The following is a 26,049-nucleotide window of genomic DNA, read 5'->3' as shown; positions in this document are numbered from 1 at the left end:
TGTAAAATCTGTCATATGCATATTAAGATCTGCAATATGCATTGGAAGATCTGTAAATGCATTGTGAGATCTGCATTATTGATTGTAAGATCTGCAATATTCATTGTAAGATCTGTAACATGCATTGTGAGATCTATAATACTAAATATAAGATCTGTAAAATTCATTGTATGATCGGTTATATGCATGGTAAGATCTATAATATGCCGTGTTAGATCTGTAACATTCATTGCATTCAACTTTTTCTATATACCATTTAAAAAATCATCTTTGGATTTTCCGATTAAAGAATTATTAAAATTGTTCGATAGCATGATAAAACCGATCCAATATTTTGGATCACAAATATTGGGAAACGAATATATTGACTCAATTGAAGTTGTAAATAACACATTTAAATGTTGTATTTTAAAAAGAAACGTCTAACACATGTCTTGTCCATGGTGAATGCGAGCGTCTTCCATTATGTGTTACCTACTTTGTCAATTTTATAAAATATTGGTGTAAGTTAAAAAAAGTTATATCATGATAAAAGCGTTAGATGATTCCCGAAGAAACTGTCGAGGTTCAAAAGTCAAAACATTGTTATTTCGTTATGGCATTTAAACTTCCGCTTGTTGTTTATTTAAGAGTGAGCTGTTTTGCAGAAGAAATCATTTTACAATGGCTGAAGGTAAATGTAGTACTTATATATTTGTTTAATTTCCTTTATTGTAATTTAATATGCGATGTTTCTTGTTTTGATAAAAAAATGTTATTTATATTGTATATGTTACTCGGTAATAGCTGAAATAAAAAATACACGCATATCAGTCGTTCTTTATCAATGAGATCGTTATACGATTACATATCACTGTTTACACAAGTTTATCGATATTGTTATACAGATCTAAAAATAGATACCAAAATGGTGTGCGTCCTTATGAACAACCCCAGATGTTATCTTTCAAAAAGTGTAAACCGTTTCAGTTTTCATAGTGAGATCTATATAGCACTCATTGAAATATTGATTGTAAGATTTGTATATATCATTGTAAGATCTCTACCAATCATTGTAAGATCTGTAACATTCATTGTAATATATGAAACATTCATTGTAAGATATGTAACATTCATTGTAAGATATGTAACATTCATTGTAAGATATGTAACATTCAATGTAAGATCTGTAACATTTATTGTAAAATCTGTCATATGCATATTAAGATCTGCAATATGCATTGGAAGATCTGTAAATGCATTGTGAGATCTGCATTATTGATTGTAAGATCTGCAATATTCATTGTAAGATCTGTAACATGCATTGTGAGATCTATAATACTAAATATAAGATCTGTAACATTCATTGTATGATCTGTTATATGCATGGTTAGATCTATAATATGCAGTGTTAGATCTGTAACATTCATTGCATTCAACTTTTTTTATATACAATTTAAAAAATCATCTTTGGATTTTCCGATTAAAGAATTATTAAAATTGTTCGATAGAATGATAAAACCGATCTAATATTTTGGATCACAAATATTGGGAAACGAATATATTGACTCAATTGAAGTTGTACATAACACATTTAAATGTTGTATTTTAAAAAGAAACGTCTAACACATGTCTTGTCCATGGTGAATGCGAGCGTCTTCCATTATGTGTTACCTACTTTGTAAATTTTATAAAATGTTGGTGTAAGTTAAAAAAAGTTATATCATGATAAAAGCGTTAGATGACTCCCGAAGAAACTGTCGAGGTTCAAAAGTCAAAACATTGTTATTTCGTTATGGCATTTCAACTTCTGCTTGTTGTTCATTCAAGAGTGAGCTGTCTTGCAGAAGAAATCATTTTACAATGGCTGAAGGTAAACGTAGTACTTATATATTTGTTTAATTTCCTTTCTTGTAATTTAATATGCGATGTTTCTTGTTTTGATAAAAAAATGTTATTTATATTGTATATGTTACTTGGTAATTACTGAAATGAAAAATACACGCACATCAGTCGTTCTTTATCAATGAGATCGTTATACGATTACATATCACTGTTTACACAAGTTTATCGATATTGTTATACAGATCTAAAAATAGATACCAAAATGGTGTGCGTCCTTATGAACAACCCCAGATGTTATCTTTCAAAAAGTGTAACCCGTTTCAGTTTTCATAGTGAGATCTATATAGCACTCAGTGAAATATTGATTGTACGATTTGTATCTATCATTGTATGATCTCTACCAATCATTGTAATATATGTAACATTCAATGTTATATATGTGACATTCATTGTAAGATATGTAACATTCATTGTAAGATATGTAACATTCATTGTAAGATATGTAACATTCATCGCAAGATCTGTAACATTTATTGTAAAATCTGTCATATGCATATTAAGATCTGCAATATGCATTGGAAGATCTGTAAATGCATTGTGAGATCTGCATTATTGATTGTAAGATCTGCAATATTCATTGTAAGATCTGTAACATGCATTGTGAGATCTATAATACTAACTATATGATCTGTAACATTCATTTTATGATCTGTTATATGCATGGTAAGATCTATAATATGCAGTGTTAGATCTGTAACATTCATTGCATTCAACTTTTTCTATATACCATTTAAAAAATCATTTTTGGATTTTCCGATTAAAGAATTATTAAAATTGTTCGATAGCATGATAAAACCGATCCAATATTTTGGATCACAAATATTGGGAAACGAATATATTAACTCAATTGAAGTTGTACATAACACATTTAAATGTTGTATTTTAAAAAGAATAGTATAACACATGTCTTGTCCATGGTGAATGCGAGCGTCTTCCATTATGTGTTACCTACTTTGTCAATTTTATAAAATGTTGGTGTAAGTTAAACAAAGTTATATCATGATAAAAGCGTTAGATGACTCCCGAAGAAACGGTCGAGGTTCAAAAGTCAAAACATTGAAATTTCGTTATGGCTATGCATATGTATGGATAAGAAAAGAAATTGGTGATGCCAGTTTGTGTGGAGAATGGCGAATGTGACATAAAATTAAATTGTGAACATGCAAACTTTGTTACATTAACATTTAAAACAAACCATGCATTCGAACATGTTTGTGTTTCCTGTTCTTCCTCGAAACATGGAATCATCTGCAGAGGTCATGGACACATTTAACGAGGTTTCAGAGTCGGTCAAAACTATTAAAATTATGCTGTTTAAGAAAGGTTTGCATTACATGGGGTCATTAAACTAAATTAATTTTAAATTAAAAAATATAGACTGAAATGTATACTGAAATTTGTTGCGGTGTGTAACGAAACGAACGAAACACAAAAATTAAATAAGAATATACAATTTATATTAAATTATTGAAAAAACAACACATTCATAAACAAGTGAACTGAAAAATGTGGGTAGAAGTTAGATTTGGAAGTTATAAAATTTGTTTCTTATCTAATTATATGGCAGACTTGTTATTGTAGATGTTTATTACATCAAAGTGGATACCATAATTTACACAAATATAAAGAACTGCATCCGATGAAATATAAACACAATAGATAAACATTTTCATCTTATCATGGTTCACAAGTACGGAATGTACATCAAAGAGAAAATAGAAAGAAAAAAATCCGTTTTTTTTCCAACTGATGTCAAATTGGAATTAAAATACTGATATCATATTATACAATATATATTTACAAGTTTTTATAATTCTATCTATAATAACTATATATTTAAATTTATTTTTTATATTTAAAATTATTCTTAAAGTTATAGTATTATAGGACCCTGTGATTTTGAAATAATTTGACAGGACGTAAATAACTACTTAGATTTGTGTTAGTTTCACTGCGTCATAGTTCAAGTAAACACTCATATTTGCCGGATACATCCACGGAATACAATAGAACTAATACAATCGTGTGAGTGTCAAACAACTTGAAGACTGTTATTGTTAACGGATATATACAGACGTTTAAAATACATGTACAATTTTTTCGACAAGATGTGTAAATTGGCTACACTTCAACTGATATCAAATTTTATAGTATTTAAAGGAGTATTATACACCTTTAATACCAAGGTGTGCGAGTCTAATAAGCAATTAAATTTGAACAGCCAGCACAGCACTCCACTCTTATAATTACTCATTCTTACATACCGGACATGTATTTGACGCATTTCACACGTGCCAGCAGAAATAGGTTTATTGATAACGGGTGTAAGATGTACCATATAAGGAAGGTCTCGTATGCATTTGTCCCCATGTCGGGTCAAGGTGAAGATATAATGAGACGTCTTCGTTTATCAATCATTGAGTAGATTATTGCCTGTGTGCGCCTTAAGTATGACGAACAAAGGACTTACGATAAAGATAAAAAATACGTCATTTTTTTATGAAAGAATTTATTTGTCAATTCACTACACACTCCTTACCTGGACTTAATAAGATATGAATAAGAAACTCTTTAGATAATATGTAAGATTTCAGTTTTGTGTCCCTTGATATTTTTGTGTTTTTATACCTTGTTTTTGGCTCTCAAATGAACGCAAAAAGAATATTAGCAATGTACCAGTTAGTTAGACGACTAAATGTATTGCCGTCTTAAGAACAATCCTTTTGGCAAAGTATGATCATTATAAACAATATTTTTAAGTCCTGTTGTAAGAGTATTTTTCCTGTTAATAATGATCAGCCATTGTTATCATATCATGGCAATTGGTTGTGAGGCTTTAATAAAGAAATTGGAAAGAAAAAAAGGAAGAAAAAAGCAGTCACCAAGAATATCAACGCAGGAATTATGGTTATCGACTTAAACATTCTTATATCCTAGAAAGAAAATATATAAATTCATGAAAACGAAATTAAAATTGTGTCAGTAGATGGGTTTGTTATTCAAACTTGGTTTCAATAGGTATGTAAATCTTGGGGATTTTTGGTTAGTTTTTAAAGTCCATGCTCATCTTTTTTTTTAACTGCAGCAAAAACACACGTGCATGGAGCGATTGAAGAAATCAGAAGTTGAGTTTCAATAACATGCCAGCAGTAGCCCCAAAACAACTTTTTTTAAAGATAGTTTACTTGTAATTTTAGTGAAATTTGACACAGCGGGCTCTGTAAAAGCCCAGTTTGAGGTGTATCTGGCGTTGAAAGCCCGTAGAGAGCAGTTGGGGGAGGCGCTCAAGGAGAGAACTGAGGAGGTCAAGTGGCTCTGTATAAATGAAGGGGTAAGGGTCCTTATGCATGAAGCTTCTTGGGTAAAACATAAGGTAATTCAGGAAACTAAACTTAACAAATAGTATTTAAGTCACTTACTATTAGTCTTTTTCATTTAAGTGTTTGAAACAAATTAAATATTGCTCTCAGGGTCCTTCATTTTTCTTTTGGTAAGAAAATTAGATAAGTGCAATTAAAAAAACAACAACAGAAAACACAGAATTGCAATATACACGCTTATTGCCTTGACTATGCTTATATGATATTTTTTTGCAGGAGTTGACAGGCGTGTTGCCAGTAGACACGCCCCTTGCGTCGGGGGAGGAGCCCCCTCAGATTCGACGCCGCGTCGACACAGACTCCTCCCTCAGCAATGCTCAGGAAAAGGCACGTTCGATATTATATAGTTGTGTTTACATAGCTCTCTAGATTATGCACTCTGTACTGATCTCAAATAAAAAGCCTGTCTAGTCTTGTGTTCCGTTTTTTTTAAGTTTAAACCTTGTCTTTGTTAGCTCGCTTACATGAAATGCAACAGGCTTTGATGCATTTGAGAATGTTTTTATGAGAAGCACCAAGTCCTTGTGTCGTGGGGAAACACAGATCCAAAATGTAAAATTTAAATTTCGATACATTTATAATCTCTAATGAAATGACACACTGTAACACTTGATATTAATGTTATATGTCTAAAAAAATTATTACATACTTTATTCTGGGCCGTTATGAATATATTCTGGGCAGTTGTAACACGAGGTATAGTAATGTTCAATATCATACTATATCAGCTTATACAAGATCAAGGTCTGTAAATCAAATTTAAGAAACCGCATATAAATTCCGGAGCCCACATTTATTTCCCAATATTAATTGAACTTGTGGAACTGTTTGTTTTACAATTATTCTCACATTTTATCCAACTCTTAATTATCCTTGCTCTAAACATTTGTTCTAATTATATATCAGCCACACTAAGATGATTATCCTTACATCACAAAGCAATTGAACAGAGCAGTGCATCTCCATCGGGTCTCAGTTAAGCGACCTTGGGCATGTGGCCATCTTGTTCATTATTTCATATAAAAAACCTAGTTACCTTGTTTTTTCATATGAAAAACGTCAAAAAACTCCGCAAATTAAATGTGTATCTAGAAAAAATACACAATTCAGTACAATTAAGTATTCCTTATTACGCCGGACTACAAATCCGAGGGCGAAGGGCATCGATCACTGGTCCAGTCATTTAATTTGTGTGAGGATTGGTAATGAAACCCTTTAAATGCCATTTCTCCCCATTCCACTGATTCAAATGTGTAAGTTATCTTATACTTGCATATATGCACTTAGTAAAAGTAAACCAGTAAGCATGAAACATGTTATTCGGTAAACTGACCGCCTTGATATGACTAAAATGTATTACTGATGAAACCGCGATTCTGCACCAAAAAAAATAAACACAATTTGTAGATGCGGTGTTTGGGGAACAAATATGGTGTAAACAAATTCGCAATGACTCGTGCTTATCGCATAATCGTATATGTCCCTAGCCAAGCCACCCTCTCAAAAATATATTTAATATGAGAAAAGGATTTGAATATAAATTCGATATTTCACCTTTCGATTATTGTTCATACCTGAGTGAGCTGTCTTGCAGATGAAAACATTTCACAATGGCTGAAGGTAAATGTTGTGCTTATAAGTCCCCTACCGGTGAAACCGGGGGGGGGACTTATGGTTTGCTCTCTGTGTGTCTGTGAGTCCGTGAGTCTGTGAGTCTGTGAGTCTGTCACACTTTTCTAGATCCTGCGATAACTTTATAAGTTTTTCATATTTTTTCATGAAACTTGAAACATGGACAGATGGCAATATGGTGATTATGCACGTTATTTCATTTTGTTCCTACGTCAAGAATTCTGGTTGCTATGGCAACAAAAAGATTAGAAATATTGCTGAAAATGGTTGCGTTTCACCGTTAGGAGACTTTTATTGCTTGGCAATAGTCTCGTTTTTACTTCCTCCTCTTAATTTCAGCGTATCGTAGGTACAAAGGTGTTTTGCGTGCCATTGCAAAGCATGGTCACAGCTGAGGAAAAGATCCCTGCTTTTCTGGACCTCATCATCCGGCTTATAGAGACGCATGGCATTCACACGGAGGGTATCTACAGGAAGTCTGGGGCGGCGGCCAAGATCAAGACTCTGAAAATTGCTCTAGACTCTGGGGCAACAGGTGGACAAGTTTGTTTGATACAACGTTATTCCAGTTGGGGATTTATATGCTAGTACAAAGTGGGCGACATTAAGCATTGTGTTCGTCCATAACTTTGCAGCTGAATGACCTTGAGATTGAGTTTAGCGTAAAAAATAGAAAAGAAGCTGCAACAAGGTTTTATGTTCTGGTTGCTTTGGCTATATTCAGCAGAATGATTGCCTTCTGTCTGTTTGATTATGGCTAAAACATCCTTAGTTTAGTGACGTTAATGTGTTGATGATCTTTAACAAATGAATTTTTGTTGCCACACGTTTTTGCTGAATTATGGCACTTTGTCTGTTTATCCTCTTTGGAAAAAATTGTCCCAACATTTTGTGTTTTAGAATCCTCCAACATCTTGGCGTATTTAGCTTAAACTTTCACAGCTGAATGGGGGCATGCTAATAATGGCTGCTTTGTTGGCTGTGGAATGTATAGTTGAATTTTTGTGTTCAAACAGTTATTGTGTGTCTGTTTATCCTCTTTGGAAAAAATTGTCCCAACATTTTGTGTTTTAGAATCCTCAAACATCTTGGCGTATTTAGCTCAAACTTTCACAGCTGAATGGGGGCATGATAATAATGGCTGATTTGTTGGCTGTAGAATGTATAGTTGATTTTTTGTGTTCAAACAGTTATTGTGGGGTGTCAGTTTCTTTGACACATTTCTATCTGTTTAGCTTATTTGAGCATAACATGCTCATCTTGAACTCCTTTCATCACTTTTTGTCTGTCATAAGTTGCTTTCCTCCGTTGTATATTGTCAACAATCACATTGTGCACACTATAATTGCCACATTTATTGCCTAATCTTCATGGGACTTGGCAAGAACGTTTGTCATTTGAAATCTTGGTAAAGTAAAACATGGGTCTAGTGGGTAAATAATTAGGTCACAAGGTCATATTAAAGACAAAAGCGTGCAAACACTCAAGTTTAAACTTTTGCAACCGAGTGTTGTCTGTGTTTGTCATCTTTAGTGTTCCATCAACATTTGCCTTGTAGTTCTAGAGGCCACATTTATACCCAATTTGCGTTAAACTTTGTCATAACATTAGTCCCAATTATTTGGTTGTTGAGTTAAAAACTGAATCGCATGAGGTCAAAACTAGGTATAATTCAAGAAATCAGTTTGTGAACACATTTGTTGCCTAATCTTTATGAAACATTGACAGAACCTTTTTCCTTAAGAAACTTGAGTTTGAGTAATTTATTGTCCAGTCTTCCTGAAACTTGGTTAGAATATTTGTCCCATAAATTGAAGAATAAGCTCGTGTCCATTCTGGAAATAATTGTGTATGCCAAATCTTATTGAAATTTGATTGAAGCATTTATTCCAATCATATACCAGCTGTATCCAAAAATGGGTCTGGTCTATTAAAAACATGTCTGATATGGGGCGGTCAGTTTCCTGATATGGTTTTAGTGAAACCGTGTACATGTTAACACTTTAGGATATTGAAATTTGCTCAGATTATTTGTCTTATTAGATATCGACTGAGTTCAAAAATGGTTTTGTTTTGTTAAAAAAAAGCTGATCGGGTTGGGTGGCAGTTTTTCTCTATTGCTATAGTAAATCTTATCAGTCTAATGTGAGTGCCTTTAGCAGACAGACAGACAATTTTTTTATTGGCGAATACAATCAGTACATAGCCATTTAAACATAATACATATTTCAATTAAATAGCATGTCAAGGAAATGCGATTGATATAAATTAGTTTACATATGGAGAATGTTCTTAACATATTCGATGTGAACTTAACATTGGGAATCTAACTTTTACTGAAACAATAGATATTAAGTTAACTATTATACCTGCTGATAAATAACATTTAACCGTTCCTTTAGCCCTTTCCAGAGCACAGCGTACTTTGTTAGCTATTGGTTCATCGGGAAAGTCCTGTCTTGTCTGTTAAGCATCAGATGTTGTGGATATGGAATGATCAGAATTTTACATTTTAATTAAATCTGAACTAAACATGAACATTTAATGTATAATTGTCTGAGAAGCTCTTACAGGAACATCTGTGTCCATGTTGGAAACTGCAAACTTCGTAAAACATGGTATCTTTAATTTTTATATCAACATAACAAATCACGCTTTTGTAAACAGAAAAATAAAGTTTCATTTGACTAAGCTCAATCATATTATTTATTTAAGCATAATAGCTGTGGACAAACACGCACAATAAGCCTCAGGTATTATATTGTATATTTTCAGATATCAATGTGGATGAATTCCCTGTGCATGTGTTGACTAGCACTCTAAAAACGTTCTTCCGTGAACTACCCGAACCAATACTGACATTTGACCTCTATGATGAGTTTATACAGGCTTCCGGTATGTTATGCTTGGTATTCTTACAGGACTTTGCATTTCTTTTTGTCTAATTAATAGTAGTAAATGTATCTTTCTAATTTCATATTTATATTTTGGACCAGTTAGATTAAAATACTAAATATTTTATTGAACAGACTACTAGAGTTTTACAAGAATGGCTCTCCTGATAGCATATTTTTTTAAATATTAAAATATTGACCATTTTACTGTCACTTGTAACACAATATCAATATAATGTAATCCCTGAATAAATATATTAATTTGTCGATTTCTTCTTTAAGAATGATGTGTATTAAACGTACATCATTCTAGACAAGAATCCACGGTTTCCTGCTACTTTAATCCCTTTCAAATTAATAAAATTGAGTGTTGCTTTGAATATTATATCACATATGCATACTTCTGGGAATACTATTTTTATGCCAGCCGTACTTTCTGCTTTAAACCTTTTAGAAATAAAGGACGAGCGTGAGGCAATTCAGGTGTTGTTCACGCTGACCCAGAAGTTGCCCAAAGTCAACCAGGATGTACTTGAGCGCCTCATATTCCACCTTGCCCGCGTCATTCAACATGAGCAAAGTAACAAGATGTCTGCCAACGGGATTGCAATCATATTCGCACCATGTCTACTTCGCACTCATAAAGACCAAGGGCTGCTGGAACAAAACAATAAACAACAGCTGTACGTGGCTTATTATTTTTGCCACATTTAGGAAAAACTGGGCATTATGTATGTGCGTTAAGTGTTACCCTAGATATTCTTTGCAATCTGCACAGGGAGGACACATTCTGATTTTATGGGACTTTATGTTTGCAGGAAGTATTTTCTAACCCATACAACAGTAAAGACAGAAAGTTACCTCTCTTATTAACCTGTCCAGCCTGCTTAGGCTTATCACGGAGGACATTTAACTCACGTGCATTAAACCCAGTTTTCCCAGAGTGAGGCTTATTATTTAATGGCATTTGTATACGAAAGTTCAAGTAACACGATTCAAGCTATGAGGGTGCTTAATCGTGAGGCTGCTAATATTTTAGTAAATCCTGGTTTTAGAAATGCAAACCTGACTTCTCATTACATATGTTGGAAATTACTAAGCCGCTGCATTATGCGAAAATGGGTTTAAAGCCATATGCATCTTTTGAAGATCATGAATAGCTGTTCAATCACTACGCAAGTTTTCGTGGTCTCATCAGCAGACATAGTTGCTCCTAATCAGATGCATATGACATAATACCATTTTACACGATATGGCTAAATTAGAGTTTTCAAGTACTAATGTAGTTCATGAATAACTGCAGGTGCATCGAGAAAATCTTGAACGAACAAGTAAGGAAGTATAGGGAAACCCTACAAGATATTAAAATAATCGACCAAGCCAAGACTACTGCTGAAGAACGATTGACCAAAGTTCGGCAGAGTATTCGCGCAACTCAGTCTGTAAGTTTTTTGTCTATAATTGTTCTTAAATGTATCTTAAAACCATTGACTTCAGACCTGCTCCTTGCATTTTATCACAGGTTATACATATAAAAAAAAGGTATAGTGATTTTTTTCTTCTAAAGCAAATAACAAAAATATCATTTTGCAATTGTCAATTAGCATTCTTCTCTTCATTTTATCTCAAATATGATATGCAGTATCAAAACTAAAAACATGAACAAAATGTGAGTAATGAACAAAATGAAAAACAACAAGACTGATTTACATTTATAGGTTTTGAATATGGGTAGTTAAGCATGCTTCCCGTGAAGCATTGTTTGACATTAAAGCTCGCCTTTCTGAGCTTAGGAGTAGGTTTTATTAAGGCATCTGAAATTTGTATTTGTACCGATTGATTTCTGTTATAACATAACATTCTGTTCAACCTTTATTTGTGCCTTGTCCTGGGAAAACTGGGCTTTTGCAAAGAGTGTCGTCCCAGATTAACATGTGCTCTTTTTACAGGATAATTTTTAACACCATGATCTGCTTTTATGATATTTTTCCTGTTAAGGCTCCACACTTGTCTTGATTTGCTGGTAACCTGTCTGTCTGTGTTTGTACAGACGACAAAGTCAATGTCAAAGAAGGACGTGGAGTCCCAGCCATTGGAAGAGGACCCAGAGAGCCTTGAGGAACAAGATAGAGTGATAAGCTCTCACATCAAGTCTATCAGCAAAGAAAAGTAGGATTCATGGTTTTAGAATTTCACGTTGTTTCCAAGCACATCAATTAAAATAGATTCTGAAATAAATCAACTCTCACATCAAGTTTTTCAGCAAAGAGAGGTAGGATTCAATGATTTTTAAATTTCATGTTCTTACAAAGCACATCAATTAAAAAAGATTGCTGAAATAAATACAAACATGATCAGGATGGAAATTTGAATATTATTGTTAGAATGTCACAAATGCATTCATGTGTACAAACAATGCCAAGACTAATTTCTAAATAAGAACATAAGTAAGTTAAAACTTACTGGAAGGGAGACGCTTGGTTTACTCGCTGATAATATTTCATTGAGTAACTTCTTTCAATTAGCATTAATAGTTTGCCTAATTCCGAAATGGGTCTTATGCCATAGCTCATGACCAGCCTGAGCGTTTGCACAAACTGCTTAGGAGTAAGGCTGTCTGTTAAAGTAAACATTTAAAAAAATGCGTGACAGTATAGGTCTTAAACAAGATCCAAGTTTAAAATGGTTCAGGTTTTATGCTGTTTGCTGTTTATCAGTATTTAAGGGCTGGAACTAAACCATTTTAAACTTGGATCTTGTAAGAAAGGCCTTTAATAGAATTTAATTTTCTAATGATCGACACACGCGTCAAAACGTATATAAGTTGGAAACGGTTGATGGTATAAATATAATTTATTGCCTGTTTGTGTATTGAGCATTTCCTAATTTACTATTACAAATTGTGTCCATTATATGGCACAGAATATCATATACCATGAATGCATCTTAATGATCAAAATATGAAAGGGAATGTAATAATTGCCTTGTTTGCTCCTGAGCGATAAAGTCACGTACACTAATGTGGTTGTGTCCCACAGGGAGGAGCTTACGTCTGGTCCGCCCATGTTTGAGTATCGACACAGCTCTGATGGCGATATTGACGACATCTACTCCACGGAAGACGCAGACCTTCAGTCGAATGATTCACCATTTTACAGCCCATGTAGGTTTGGAGGAATCATTTCCGTCTTGTTTCCTAGTTTCGTAACATGTTTATTTTGAAAACACCCACTATGGCTTTGGCTATTGTTGTTCATAAATGACCGTTTCACCAGTTGCCCCCTAATGTCTTCACTTCCAATCTCTGTATTTGTGTGTAGATTTTGTATCAAATAATTGAAGCTTATCTTTATCGATTTTAGTGGAAAAAAACACAACTATTTACTTTGCACTTTCCATGCTTATTTTTTTAATTTTAGAAAATGTGTAGTTTAATAGTTGTTTAAATATTGGTTTAAAAACTTTTCAATAGAATTACATTAATAATCCTGAAACATTTTTAAGCAAGTTGAAAATAATTTTATATGGGAACTTATTAATAAATTCAACAAAAAATCTTATACATAGATAAGCAGGGGTTTGCAGATACAAATAAATGGTGTATTTCGTTCAGAATTAAGCATTCTGCGGGTTCATTAGTTTGTTCATTATTACTACAGTTTGGTATGCTCCTATGAGTTATACACAACCATCTCCTAAATGAATGGAAAAACCATGTACTCCCATGTTATGTATTTATCATGAAGTAAGAGTTTGTTACAGAAGTATTACAGATGATTTCGGTAGTATTAGGCCAAGAAAATGAATCATTTTTTTATACACGTAATTCCATGGTCAGTTTATGTATCTTATTGTGTTTATGTAACAAACCTAAATGCAGCATATTCTTATTCCTGTTATTAGAAAGCTACCTATATAAATTATTTGGTAAATTTTATTATTGAAAAGAAAATAACAACAATTTTATATGAAATATTTCAATATAATACACATGACATGATGACTTTTTTCTTTATACAAACACTTTTTATGCCGCTTGTATGGTGGCTTATTGCAGTCGCACAGTCTGTCCGGCATTCTGTTTTCCTGAGGTTTCTTACGCAACGCATTAAGATATTGAGTTGATTTTTGGTGTGTGAGTCTACATGACCTATTGATGAAGTGTAAAATTTGTTATGGTCCGTTGATTTGTGGCCTAGTTATTGGCCTTGGACTTGTTTAATATGATAACTGTTTTCCGGAGGTTTTTAACACGAGGTTTTCATATATTGAGCTGAGTTTTGGTATGTTAGTACACCTTCATGACCTATATATGAAGTGTGAAATTCTTTCCAGTCCATTGATTTTTGGCAAAGTTATGGGCCTTTGACTTAGCAATGTTTTTTATAATACCCGTTTTCCGGAGGCTTTTTACGCAACGTTTCAGATATTGAGCTCATTTTAGCTATGTGAGTCTACCAAAATGAGCTGCAGATGAAGTGTATTTTGCTATGGTCCATTGATTTCGGGCGAAGCAATGGGCCTTGGAATTTTCTCTATTTTATCAGTCTTCCGGATGTTTTTTTACGCAACTCTTTCAGATATTGAGCTCATTTTTGCTATGTGAGTCTACCTATATTACCTTCATATGAAGTGTGAAACTCCTTCTGGTCCAATAATTTTTAGTAAAGTAATGGGCCTTGGACCTTTTTCTATGAAAAACCGTTTTCGGTATGTTTTTTATCAACGCTTTCAGATATTGAGCTGATTGTTGGTATTTGAGCCTGCCTATATTACCTTCATATGAAGTGTGAAATTGGTTCTAGTCCATTTGATTTTTGGCGAAGTAATGGGCCTTGAACTTAGAAATTATCTGTATTATAACCTTTTCCGGCGTTATTTTACACAAAGCTTTCAGATATTGAGCTGACATGGCTTGCAGATGAAGTGTGAGTTTTTTGGTCCATTGACTTTTGGCTAACTTATTGGCCTTCAATCGGTCACTTGCCTAAATACAGGACCAACTAATTGTACATAATACGAATTCAATACTGCTCCAGCAGCAGGAGTTTCACTTCTTTATATTGTTATATTAGTCCAATACCGGGGACTATTTGGTGATTGCTCTGTGTGTCTGTCAGCCACTCTGTCAGTCAGGCTGTCACACTTTTCTGGATCCTGCTATAACTTTAAAAGTGCTTCATATGTTTTCATGAACCTTGAAACATGGACAGATGGCAATATTGATATTATGCACGTCATTTCATTCTGTTCCTTCGTCAACAATTCTTGTTGCTATCATGGTAACAAATAAACTAGAAATAATACTGAAAAGGGTAGAAATAATACTGAAAATGGTGGGTCCTGAGATAACTTTAAAATTATATTTTTTCATGAAACTTGAACCATGGATAGATGACAATATGGGGATTATGCTTGTTATTTTATTTTGTTCCTACGCAAAGAATTATGGTTGCTATGACAACACATGAACTACAAATATTGCTGAAAATGGTGGATCCTGCGTAGGTAAGGGACTTTTATTGGTTGGGACTATCTTGTTACATTAATTTTTCCATTTCTTGTAATTTCAATCTCGTTTTTATGAATACGTTTTCGTTGATAATACTAATCGGCAAAAGCTGAAATGAAAAATAAATACATATAAGTTGTTTTCTATAAATGAGGTCGTTATTAGATTACATATCACTTTTTACGAAAGTTAATCGATGTTTTCTGACTAAAAATAGATGAGAAAATGGTGTGCGCATTTACAACGCAATTAAATGTTATCCTTTAATTACTTTAGCCCGTTTCAGTTTTCATATTGGGATCTGTTAATTAATTGTACTGTCTCAAATATTCATTGTTAGATATGTTACAATAATTTTAAGATCCGTATATTCATTTTAAGATATGTAACTTAAATTGGAACATCTGTAATATTTGTTGATAAATCTGTTATATTAATTTCGCGATTGTTAAATATTGTTTGTAATATATGTAACATTAATTGCAAAATCTGTAACATGTTTTGTAAGATCTTCAGCATTCGTTGTAAGATATGTAATCAATTTTGTAAGATCCGCAACATTCATTGTAAGATCTGTAATATAAATGAAGTGAAAACAACATATAATAAAACCAGATTTTAAAATGTTCGAATTTCGACTTTGGGGCATCGTATTAATAGTTGTGTAATACTTTTTACTTCTAATATTTATTGAGCCAAAATGAAAGTCTAAAATGCAATCGTGATACCATCATTACTTAAATGTGTTGCATTGGGCCATTCCGACCCTGGTTTGCGTCGATCTAAAGTCATTGTGTGTGTTACAGCATTGCAAACTTATACTTCAGGCACTCCAATATCGATGGGTAATGTGAAAGAGCGCGATGCAAAATATTTTAAATTTCTGGCCGATCAAATCAAAGGAAGACCCAACTGGACTTACAATGCATCAACAATGATCATCACAGCCTTCCTGATAAACCAAGAGGAATATGAGATATTAAATGATATCCTTATCCAGTTTTATGGTCGTGTGAGCGCAAAAGTAACCTCCAAACGCCAGGTATTAGCTGTACGGTCAATTTTTGAAGACCAGAAAACAAGAGAACAATTCGAATTTGCACATCCATTATTTTCAGAGAATGATGGAGACCAGCCTTTGTGCACATTATTTGCTTCGAACTTGGATGATTTAAATAGGCTGCAAGAATTAATACAACTTCGTTATGAGAGCTTTTGGTCTCCAGAAATTATATCACCCAGGTATCGGTTAACTGCTCATCGTGAGCTATTCGTGTGTATTGGTGACATCGTGAAATACGATGACAAAGACGCCGGTATTGTGAATCCTGTCATTATTTCACAATACGGTGAGTTAGTAGGAAGGGGGAAAATATTTGAGACACTCAAAGAAGCAGGAGGTGTTGAATACGTTTCAAATTTAAGCGAATTTGACCATCAAGACGGATCTTTTTGCGTGACTACAAAGGGCGGCCAGTTGGATTCATTAATCATACATCCAACACGCAGGGTATCGGATGACCAGACAAAGAAGGATTCTTTTATGGCAAATGTAAAAGACTGTCTTCATGTGGCCCAAAAATGCAATCTAAAGAGATTGGTTTTACCTCTAATTTACTCAGGTAAGATGAATTGCAGTTAAACAAACAGTACGATAAACATACACACGCGTACAAAATATGTCATGTACAAGTATTTGAGTTCAAATGAGTAATGTTGCATAGATTTCATAACCTTTGGTAAATGGACATAAAATCTGATGAAACACACTACATGTATTAGTGTCCGTGATTGTATTTATACCTGAGATACAAAGGATACAGTTTAATGTTAATTAGTGACGCAAATTTTAACCGGAAAATTATAATGTTGGCTCATCACTTGTATTACATTTTAGCTAGGGCTTAATTTTATTGAAGAAATCATCAAGTTTAAGATATCCTTTTAAGCTTTGGGAATTATACAATATTTCCTCTAAGATGATAGTATTTTGTTTCTTTGTCTTAATATAGGTGCCGGTGGAGTAAGTTTGAAAGAATGTGCATTCCTGTATGCTTGTGCAATTTATGAATTCTGTCGGGAAACCCGTAACACTAATCTAGGGTCAAACGAAATATACTTCGTCGAGCATAACAAACAGAAAGCCCAATCCCTAATAAGATTTTTCAACGTTATGTTTCCAACATCACAAACGCAGCATATGTTTATTCCAAACGAGTATGCTCGCGTGGACTTGCTGGCTGGCCATGCGTACGATAATCAGCCCCGTCTCCCCAAAGTAACTGTGAACAACGATCATGAGCCCAGTGAACTACGTGTGAAAGACGAAACTGCGAAGACGCGATTCGACAACTTTAAACTAAGCGTGGAAGAAGAAACTGAAAATGCAGGTAGAAAATCGACGGAGGTTGGCAAAGATCAACGCTTGTTTGAAAGAAGTAAAACTAAGCTTGTAATAAAAAATGCTGATATTCGAGAAGAAGTAGTTGATGTGATCGTATGTCCGGAATATAAAACTGATGAATTTAAAGGTTTCATTCCGAACGGGATAAGGTTTAGATTTGGTATTGAAAGAGAGTCAATTGAAGAAAAGGTCTTCCAAACAAGGAGGATAGCATCATCGCGTATTCCTGTTGGCGAAAACAGGAAAGAGTTGACGTATGTCTACCATGTCAAGGCATCTTTGTTTCAATGTGGGGAATATCCAATTTCAAGAAATTCCGAAGACAATCTTCGACAGACTGTCGAGAAAGTGTTCGATAAGCTTCATCGTCTAAAGCACAATATAAAATCCATAGCCTTCCCCTTAATTGGTTCTAGTAAGTGTCCCTCATTACGTTATCTTCGTTCGTTTTTGATGCAGATAGTGTATGCATATAATTGATAATTAAAATTGTCATGGCGCCATTTCAGTACTTTTGGTTCTATCCTTGTCATTTTCATCGTCGGAAAAATATTGATTTAAATGCAGGTACCACATAATTATCTGTAGGCGATTAATATCGACAAATAGCAAAAATATTATTCTAGTACCTAAAATCTACCTTCAATATACCACGTTCTTGTTGACACGTCATACCACTCATCAAAAATATATAATGGGAAAACTATAATGAACAGAAACGTATTTATTATTGTTATTTGTTTGTGTAAAAGAAGATAAACAATAATGACAGCTATGAGTATTTCAGTTAAACGTGCAGTACTACAACAAAAGAAACGAAAACAAAACCTGTTTAGCATGGCCGAACTTGAACTTCATATTAAAACAAGAAAACCCATATTTGCATTTATCTGTTTCGTTATAACAGTAAATGCATACATTAATATTAAATACATATTATCTTTCCAGTTGATGTTGCTGACAAGGATCTGGTGAAGTTGATTTGCAGTCATTTTATCAATGCCATTTTTACGTGTTGCGACAAACGGTGTGACCCTGGCGAATTGGAAGTAGTCATCGTTCATCCATGCGCAACCATCACGCGTTGGCTCCAGGAATCCCTGCATAAGAAATGGAACGCTGGCTGTAGCTAGACTCGTGAACAACTGTTTTTTATGTTTACAATTGAATAGCCAAAGTAATAAATGTAATGAGCTGTATGCTTATTAGTCGGCATAAATTATATCGTATTACCTTTCCATGGGCTAATTTTAGGGCCGTAATCCATAATGGTTTTGATCCAAATGTAATGGAAAAGAAACGCGAACTTAACAACATTTGTCGTAATTGTAATCATTACAATCAGTCCTTAATCATGAATAATGTTGATATGAATACAACTTTAATTACTATTGAAAGTTTGGTGTTTTTCATGACCTCATGAAAAATTTTGCCTTAATATTCAAACTGCTGTAGTTATTTTTGATATTATGTTTCAATCGAATGGTAAAAATACTTACTTTTACAAATGTCGACATGTACGCTGATCTGATATCAAATTGAATGGTATATTCATTCGAACCTGCATTAGGCTGCTGTTTAAAAACAATAAGCTTTTTGGAGATTGTTTGAACATTTTTATGAAATTTTTATTCGTATATTCAGGTTATTAGAAAGTATTTTGCAGTTCTTTTGCGATTGATAGATAGAAGAGTTTATTTTATGATAAGATATATCTTTATTTCGATTAAAAATGTACATACTCAGATCTAGGATTTACTTATTTATTTATTTCATTTCGTCGATCTTAGGACTTTTCTGGTGAATAGTTAAGCATCCGTAAAGAAATTATACTGTAGTGATTTTTAATTTGAATTATAATGTCGTAGTTGTATTTGTATTTGGGTACTTTTGTTTGAATTATGTCTGGTTAAGTGTGAAGAACTGTGCGCTTTCAAACTTTTGTTAGCCCTGAATGCATTTACTGGGCCGTTTTCTGATCGTTTTACCCAATTGAAATCATACTTTCATTTAGTATAGTCTTGTATGTGTTGTCATGAATTATATAAACAGTTGCGTGAATAAAAGACAAGCGGATGTGAACAAAAATTTTCTTCCTGAAAATGTATATAGATTTTTTTACCGTAAGAATGTTCTTTAATTTAGGTAACCAATGTTTTCCGCAAAACACGTTGATATTGACTACATTATTTTGGCTATGTACACAAAAGGGCTTAATGAATTGGTATTTGTAATAACATTGTTTTATTAGCTGTCTTTAAACAAGAACAAATATTGCAGTCGATTTAGCAGCTCAAAAAAACATCAACAGTAAAAAACACTACACCAATCTTTTAAAAGATCATTATTGGACAGTCAAAATACAAATCTTAATCAATACTTTATAATTAACGGCATTATACATGAGTTAATTCTGTAAACAGTATTTGTCTCTCAACAGTTTTTAGATATAGAAGAAAATAATTCAATTAAGACTCAACAAACGAAACACTTCATTCTTAATTCGAAGAAAATATCTGATAAGTGCTACCTCGATTGTTGACAAGTTGGGCATTGTTATTGTAGATATTGTTTCCGTTTATTTGTTGAAAACAATCATTCCGTGTATTTGTACAAGTATTAATTTCTTCCTGGAAGGAAAATCAATTAGTACAGCTCACGAGCAGCATGTTGCTGAATATTGACACTAAAGGAACATCGTTTGTTATAATGCGATTGATCTGAAAAAAAAACAACAACATGCGAACCTGCAGTTTGTTATGCGATTTTTACTTGCAATATGTAAATTATTGTGGTGGGTTAGATGGGGCATGTGCCTCCGTTTTGATTTATCGACTCATAATTTGACATAATATCCGCTTTTCGAATACAACTAAACATCTCAGAAACTACTTTATAAGTTTTTAATCAGTTTTATTTTTACTTGATAAGCTTATATTGCTAGAAACTACTCTTTTTTTAAAAGAAATGAGTTTCATTCAGTTGCATAGACACAGAATGACACGTGCAAGTACGAAGCGTCCATTAAAAATGGGTTTTTTCTTTTTCTTTCTCGCAAGCCTTTACTGGGTTCAAAACAAGTCGATATGCTTGTTGTTTGGCCTAGAATCTTCTAGTTATTGAACAATGCAAAACGGCCTAACTCGGCTCATATTAAATATATACATTTCTTCTCTCTATCGAAGTTAAATTTGTATTTTAAGTTTTATTTGAATTATTTTGTCAACGTAATTTATTTCTATACATTTTAAAGATCAGCGTGAAAGTTTATGCCTAGCATGTTCAAACGTTTGTTAGTTCCAACTTACGTTTAATCTTTTTTTAATGCTTTCGAAGCTAAACGTATGTTTTCCTATCCAAACTACTTTTTTCGATGTTAACTATACACGCCTGAGTAGTGTGTTACGTTTGACAATACATCATGATTTTCTTTAAGATATATTTTGCAGAGACATCCAAGGGTAAAGAAGTGTCGTCGGTAAATTTTGAAAATGCGTATTCTATTTCATAGATTGTGATGTCATTTATTGAAGGATATGACCTTATTTTAATAGATAAGATTTAAGCGCACAGTATGAACATGTAGCCACTGAGTGAATTTCATTTGTACTTCAAACACAATCAGAAAATACCCGCAGTGCGTTACTGTCGATACACCGTCTTAATACAATACAGTAAACCACTGTGTTATGTCAAGACCTAAAATAAATCCATGATTGAGTCTGATAAATAAATTCCAATGACACAGAGTCAAAGGCCTTTTCGATATCTATTAGAAGCAGCAAACCTCGTTTTCATCTGGGTTATTAAGTGTATGGTAAATGAGTCTGGTGGTCTTTCTTATGAACATACACTTAGTGAATCAAGTTTAGTAATTGCTAATAATTGGTCTATATTACACCTTCAACCTGTTTGCATTCATCCAGAATAAATTTTATAAACAGTATTGTTTATGTTATTTGTCGGCAGTTCTGTAAGTAGGTCTCTTCTTGGAATGCATGTATTTATACAATGTCTTTGAGTTACGCATACATTTCTACTTAAAACAGCATGCTTGAGAGCTATGCAAACAAGGGTTCCTCATTGTGCATAAAAAACCTTTAAAACTCAGCTGTAAAGCCGGAAGAATTTGGGCGTATATTTTTGCCATGTTTATTTTAAACAGTGGTAGCCTATATTTATGTGATTGGAACTTGAATCTCCATCATTAATAGGACAAGGCATTTGCTTTTAAAATATAAAATCGATTATCCAATACAACTCCGTTTTCATTAATAAATTTGGTCATACTTTTTGTCCTAACATTGTTTGTGTCAAGGAAACAAAAACTTTCTATCGTAAGCCAATTCATCTCTGGACCTTATAACGGAACATTTTAATTGATAAGCATGTATGTTTTAATACTGCTTTTAAAATATTAACATTTGAAACGTTTTCATCTGTGAGACATTTTGTTCCATGTATTCGAGTTTAAGCTTCGGTGCACGATTGTTAGTCGATTTTGTCGTATAGGAACTGTAAGATATAGCTTTGCCCTTTATCTTATTAAGTTAAATATCGAATATACTTGAAATGTATGCCTTAATATTTTACTTCGGACAATATATCAATATTATGAACGGGGACCATTTACTGTTGCCTTCATTTTGATATTTTTTATTAATAATTTTTAAGTAGTCGAGTTCACTTAAGAGACCATATCTATGCTACCATAGCCCTTTGCCATGGTTCAAGTTAGTAAATTGCAAATACATTTGTACAATTGAATGCTCGGGAGAATGAGTAACTTAGAACGTAGCTTCACTATGTTTTTCTGCTTCCAAGTAAAGAGACCGCCATACCCGCTGGAATATTGTTTTTCAACACACCAGATTTATTTGCAAACTTTCCAGGATATTATAAGCACAAATGTTCTGAGCAAGGTTAATAAAGATCGGACACAAAGTGGAATACTAGTTTGTTATAAATGTAAGAACACATGTAGGAAACTACTAATATCATTTTTTATTTAGTTACATAGAAATTTACCAAGAATTACACAGATTTTATACTTGTCATACTCAGACGAAAACTGCACTGTTATGGAAGTTTCTTGAATTTTGCTGCATTCATTTAAAACATATATGTTTAAACGTAAGATATAAATTCGAGCTTCAGATTATCTATTTGTATGTCAATACGTCTTCCATCGTTATTTATATCTTTATCCTTGCATGTCTTTTCCTTTTATATTTTCAAATATTATATCGAATCTCAGCCATAAAGTAGCAACACTTTTTGTATCCATTGGGATTAATGAACATGATGTATATATATATATATATAAGCCGTGCTCTGTGAAAAAGGTTTTCAGTGCATGTGCGTAAAGTGTCGTGTCATATAAGCATGTGCAGACCGCACAGGCTTATAAGGGACGACACTTCCCCCCCCCCAAAAAAAAAAATTTTGCTAAGAAAATACTTTCTTTAAACGAAAATTATCCTAAAAGCGGAAAGTGTTGTCCCTGATTAGCCTGTCCGGACTGCACATGCTAATCTGGGACGACGCTTTACGCAGACTCATTAAACCCTCTTTTCACAGAGAACGGTTCATATACTTATATAGCAAAATGAATTTAAATCCTCTCAAAAACGAGAAGGCCCAGAGGGTACTATATGACATGAAACGGAGTATGGCGTGACTGTTATATGTGACATGAAACACTGTATGGCGTTCCTGTTATATGCGATATGAAACATTGTATGGCGTTCCTGTACTATGTGACATGAAACCTTGTTTGCAGTTCCTGTTATATGTGACATGAAATATTGTATTGCAGTCCTGTATTATGTGACATGAAACATTGTAGGTCGTTCATGTTATATGTGACATGAAACATCGTATTGCATTCCTGTATTATGTGACATGAAACAGTGTATGGCGTTCCTGTACTATATGACATGCAACATTGTAATGGCGTGACTGTAATATGTGATATGAAACATTGTATGGAGTTCCTGTACTATGAGACATGAAATATTGTTTGGTGTTCCTGTAATATGTGACATGAAATATTGTATGGAGTGACTGTAATATGTGGCATGAAAGATTGTATGGCGTGACTGTAATATGTGAGCATGACAGATTGTATGGCGTCACTGTATGCATATAGACATAAACTTCTAACAATCTCATTGGAAACCGTAAGATTTATTTTGTTTGGCATGTAACATTGTATGATGAACCTCTACTAGTTCTGCTCAAATCATGACATTGGGATAAACATCGGCCTATTGCTGGGGATAAATTGTTCCCCTTATATTTATAGAACGAAATATCTAAGCAAATCTCTTAAACTCTATTGTCCATAAGTTTATTTTTACATTTTACGTTGTATGGCTGTATTTTTCCAAGAGTGTTCAAATATTTTCCCTGTATTCCAAAAACAGCCTCTCCTGAAGGTTACTTGCTTTCCTTGTATGCAAATAGTGAAAACTTTAAGAACCTTCACTGAACCCGCAGGGCGAAGAGGTTTTGCATGAAACATCATCTGGGCTAAAAATGAACCCACCATATGGGAATCGTGTTTCCTTTGTGACGAAAAGGTTTTGGGTTCGAATTAGATGATTCGCGTTTCTTCATTGTTACATTATTATTACCTCCCATACATTTTTCAAGGAAACAATATGGAAATGTTAATTTTACATAACACAGCATGTTCTGTTTTCGTATTGGAAATGATTAATTAAGAATGTCTAGAGCATTTGATATTTTAGGAATGTGTGTAAATAAAATACTGCATATATATTCGGCTACCTTCCAAGGCTGTGGAGTAGGCATGGATAGTATGTAATCTCCGTTGAGTTCGGAGGGCAATCGGTTAGCTTCGTTTGGTTGTTTTCGGATCGTGTCTTTCCGTCGGCTAGGTGGCGCTCGGTTCGCCAGTACATAAAGGCTCGCAAATAAGCAAGTTGGTCACTTCTACTTTTGATGCGAGCAGGACAACATCTGAAAAAAGGGTGCAGTACTCTAAGTCCTTAGGGTGACGAATAGCTAAAGCTTCATTGAAGGCAACGGCCCCCGGTTTGGCGCACTGTAAATATTCGTGGCGTCTTAATCACTTTTTAATTTTCTTATAAAAGGCAGGTAGCCTGATGAAAACATTGAATTATATTGTTATTTTGTAATTTGCCTTCCGAGGGCTTCGTAGGGCACATCGGCATTGTGAGGCCGCGCACATAGCGCTCGGTGCGGCCTCAGGAAATCGGCCGGCTCGCGTTACATCCTTATGTACTTACTTAAAACCTTCCAAACACTTTCCTCTCAAACACTTGAAACAGAGGTTGGTATTTGTCATGTAACATGGTAGGGTGGTTTTTTACCAAGTTTTTTTTTCCAGATCATGTTAATGACAATGAGGTCAAAAAGGAATGATGTGAAATATCGAGTTATAACTATACTTACCGTAAACTGTAGTAGGATATGCTATAAGACGAGGTATGTGTTCCATTATTTAAAAAGGCATTGCAACCGATATGTGCTCACTATGATGCTATTTTTCATTCAATATCAGACGAAAAATAAATGTGGGAAAATTCTGTGAATCCTGTATTTTCACTTATCGTCGATGTTATATTGAATCATATTAAATTTTGAGAGTGACTTAGGTTTTGTATACAGTATTGTATATATATATATATATAGTAAAACAAACATTCGAAATGGAAACATCTGAATGCTTGTGCACGTCAATCTTTAATCTATACGTATGTTGTAATAAATGATAGTGGGAACAATCAAGCATAACATTGTAGTGGGGTGTCTAAAGTGGCAGAATAATTGTGCAGTACCGTTATGATTTAATGCCCATAAATTATAGATTTTCGTTCGAAATGAAATTAATACTTCTAAAAATAGTATGTTATTTATTTGAGATATTAAAGGGGTGGGTGGGGTGGGGGGTGTAATCAGAGTTCACCCAGGTACCCCAACCCTTGGTGCGCTAATTGGAAGTTTTACTTCAAGATGTTGATTATTGCTCTAGAAAAAAACTTGCATTAATTATTCGGCGAATGTAAGGATTTAATTTCCGTGGAATCAAATGTTTGTAGCAATAACAAGTTGATTACAAGACAATTATAACAATTTATAGAAGAATACATCAATACAAAATAACTGCAGTAATATATTTATGTATTGTTTGATTCATGAGAAAAGTGAGTCAAAACATGGATCTATTGTTCCTTGGTATATATTTTGTCAAAATAAATTAACACTCCTTACCACAATACGACAAACGGAGCTATTATCGTGTAAAACTTCCCCCACATTAAAAAAAGTTTGCTCCCTTTAATCGTCTGACTC

The 26,049-nt window shown here is 33.6% G+C and overlaps 1 protein-coding gene across 1 annotated transcript; it reads left to right on the top strand.

Annotated features, from left to right (window-relative positions):
- The first annotated feature begins 633 nt into the window (after positions 1 to 633).
- On the top strand, positions 634 to 22,787 carry LOC127871088 (uncharacterized). The gene is made up of 13 exons (XM_052413751.1): positions 634 to 673; positions 1,810 to 1,852; positions 5,082 to 5,215; positions 5,481 to 5,585; positions 7,236 to 7,431; positions 9,672 to 9,791; positions 10,245 to 10,473; positions 11,094 to 11,232; positions 11,841 to 11,959; positions 12,829 to 12,953; positions 16,130 to 16,924; positions 17,315 to 18,121; positions 18,655 to 22,787. The coding sequence occupies exons 2-13, from the start codon at positions 1,843 to 1,845 to the stop codon at positions 18,837 to 18,839; spliced, it is 2,964 nt and encodes a 987-aa protein (XP_052269711.1). The 5' UTR covers positions 634 to 673; positions 1,810 to 1,842; the 3' UTR covers positions 18,840 to 22,787.
- Positions 22,788 to 26,049: the final 3,262 nt, after the last annotated feature.

Source organism: Dreissena polymorpha, chromosome 3 (assembly GCF_020536995.1).
Source record: "Dreissena polymorpha isolate Duluth1 chromosome 3, UMN_Dpol_1.0, whole genome shotgun sequence".
In the NCBI taxonomy this organism is placed as follows: Eukaryota; Metazoa; Mollusca; class Bivalvia; order Myida; family Dreissenidae; genus Dreissena; species Dreissena polymorpha.
The sequence above is the reverse complement of the archived record's forward strand: the minus strand, read 5'-3'. Positions and strand labels throughout refer to the sequence as shown.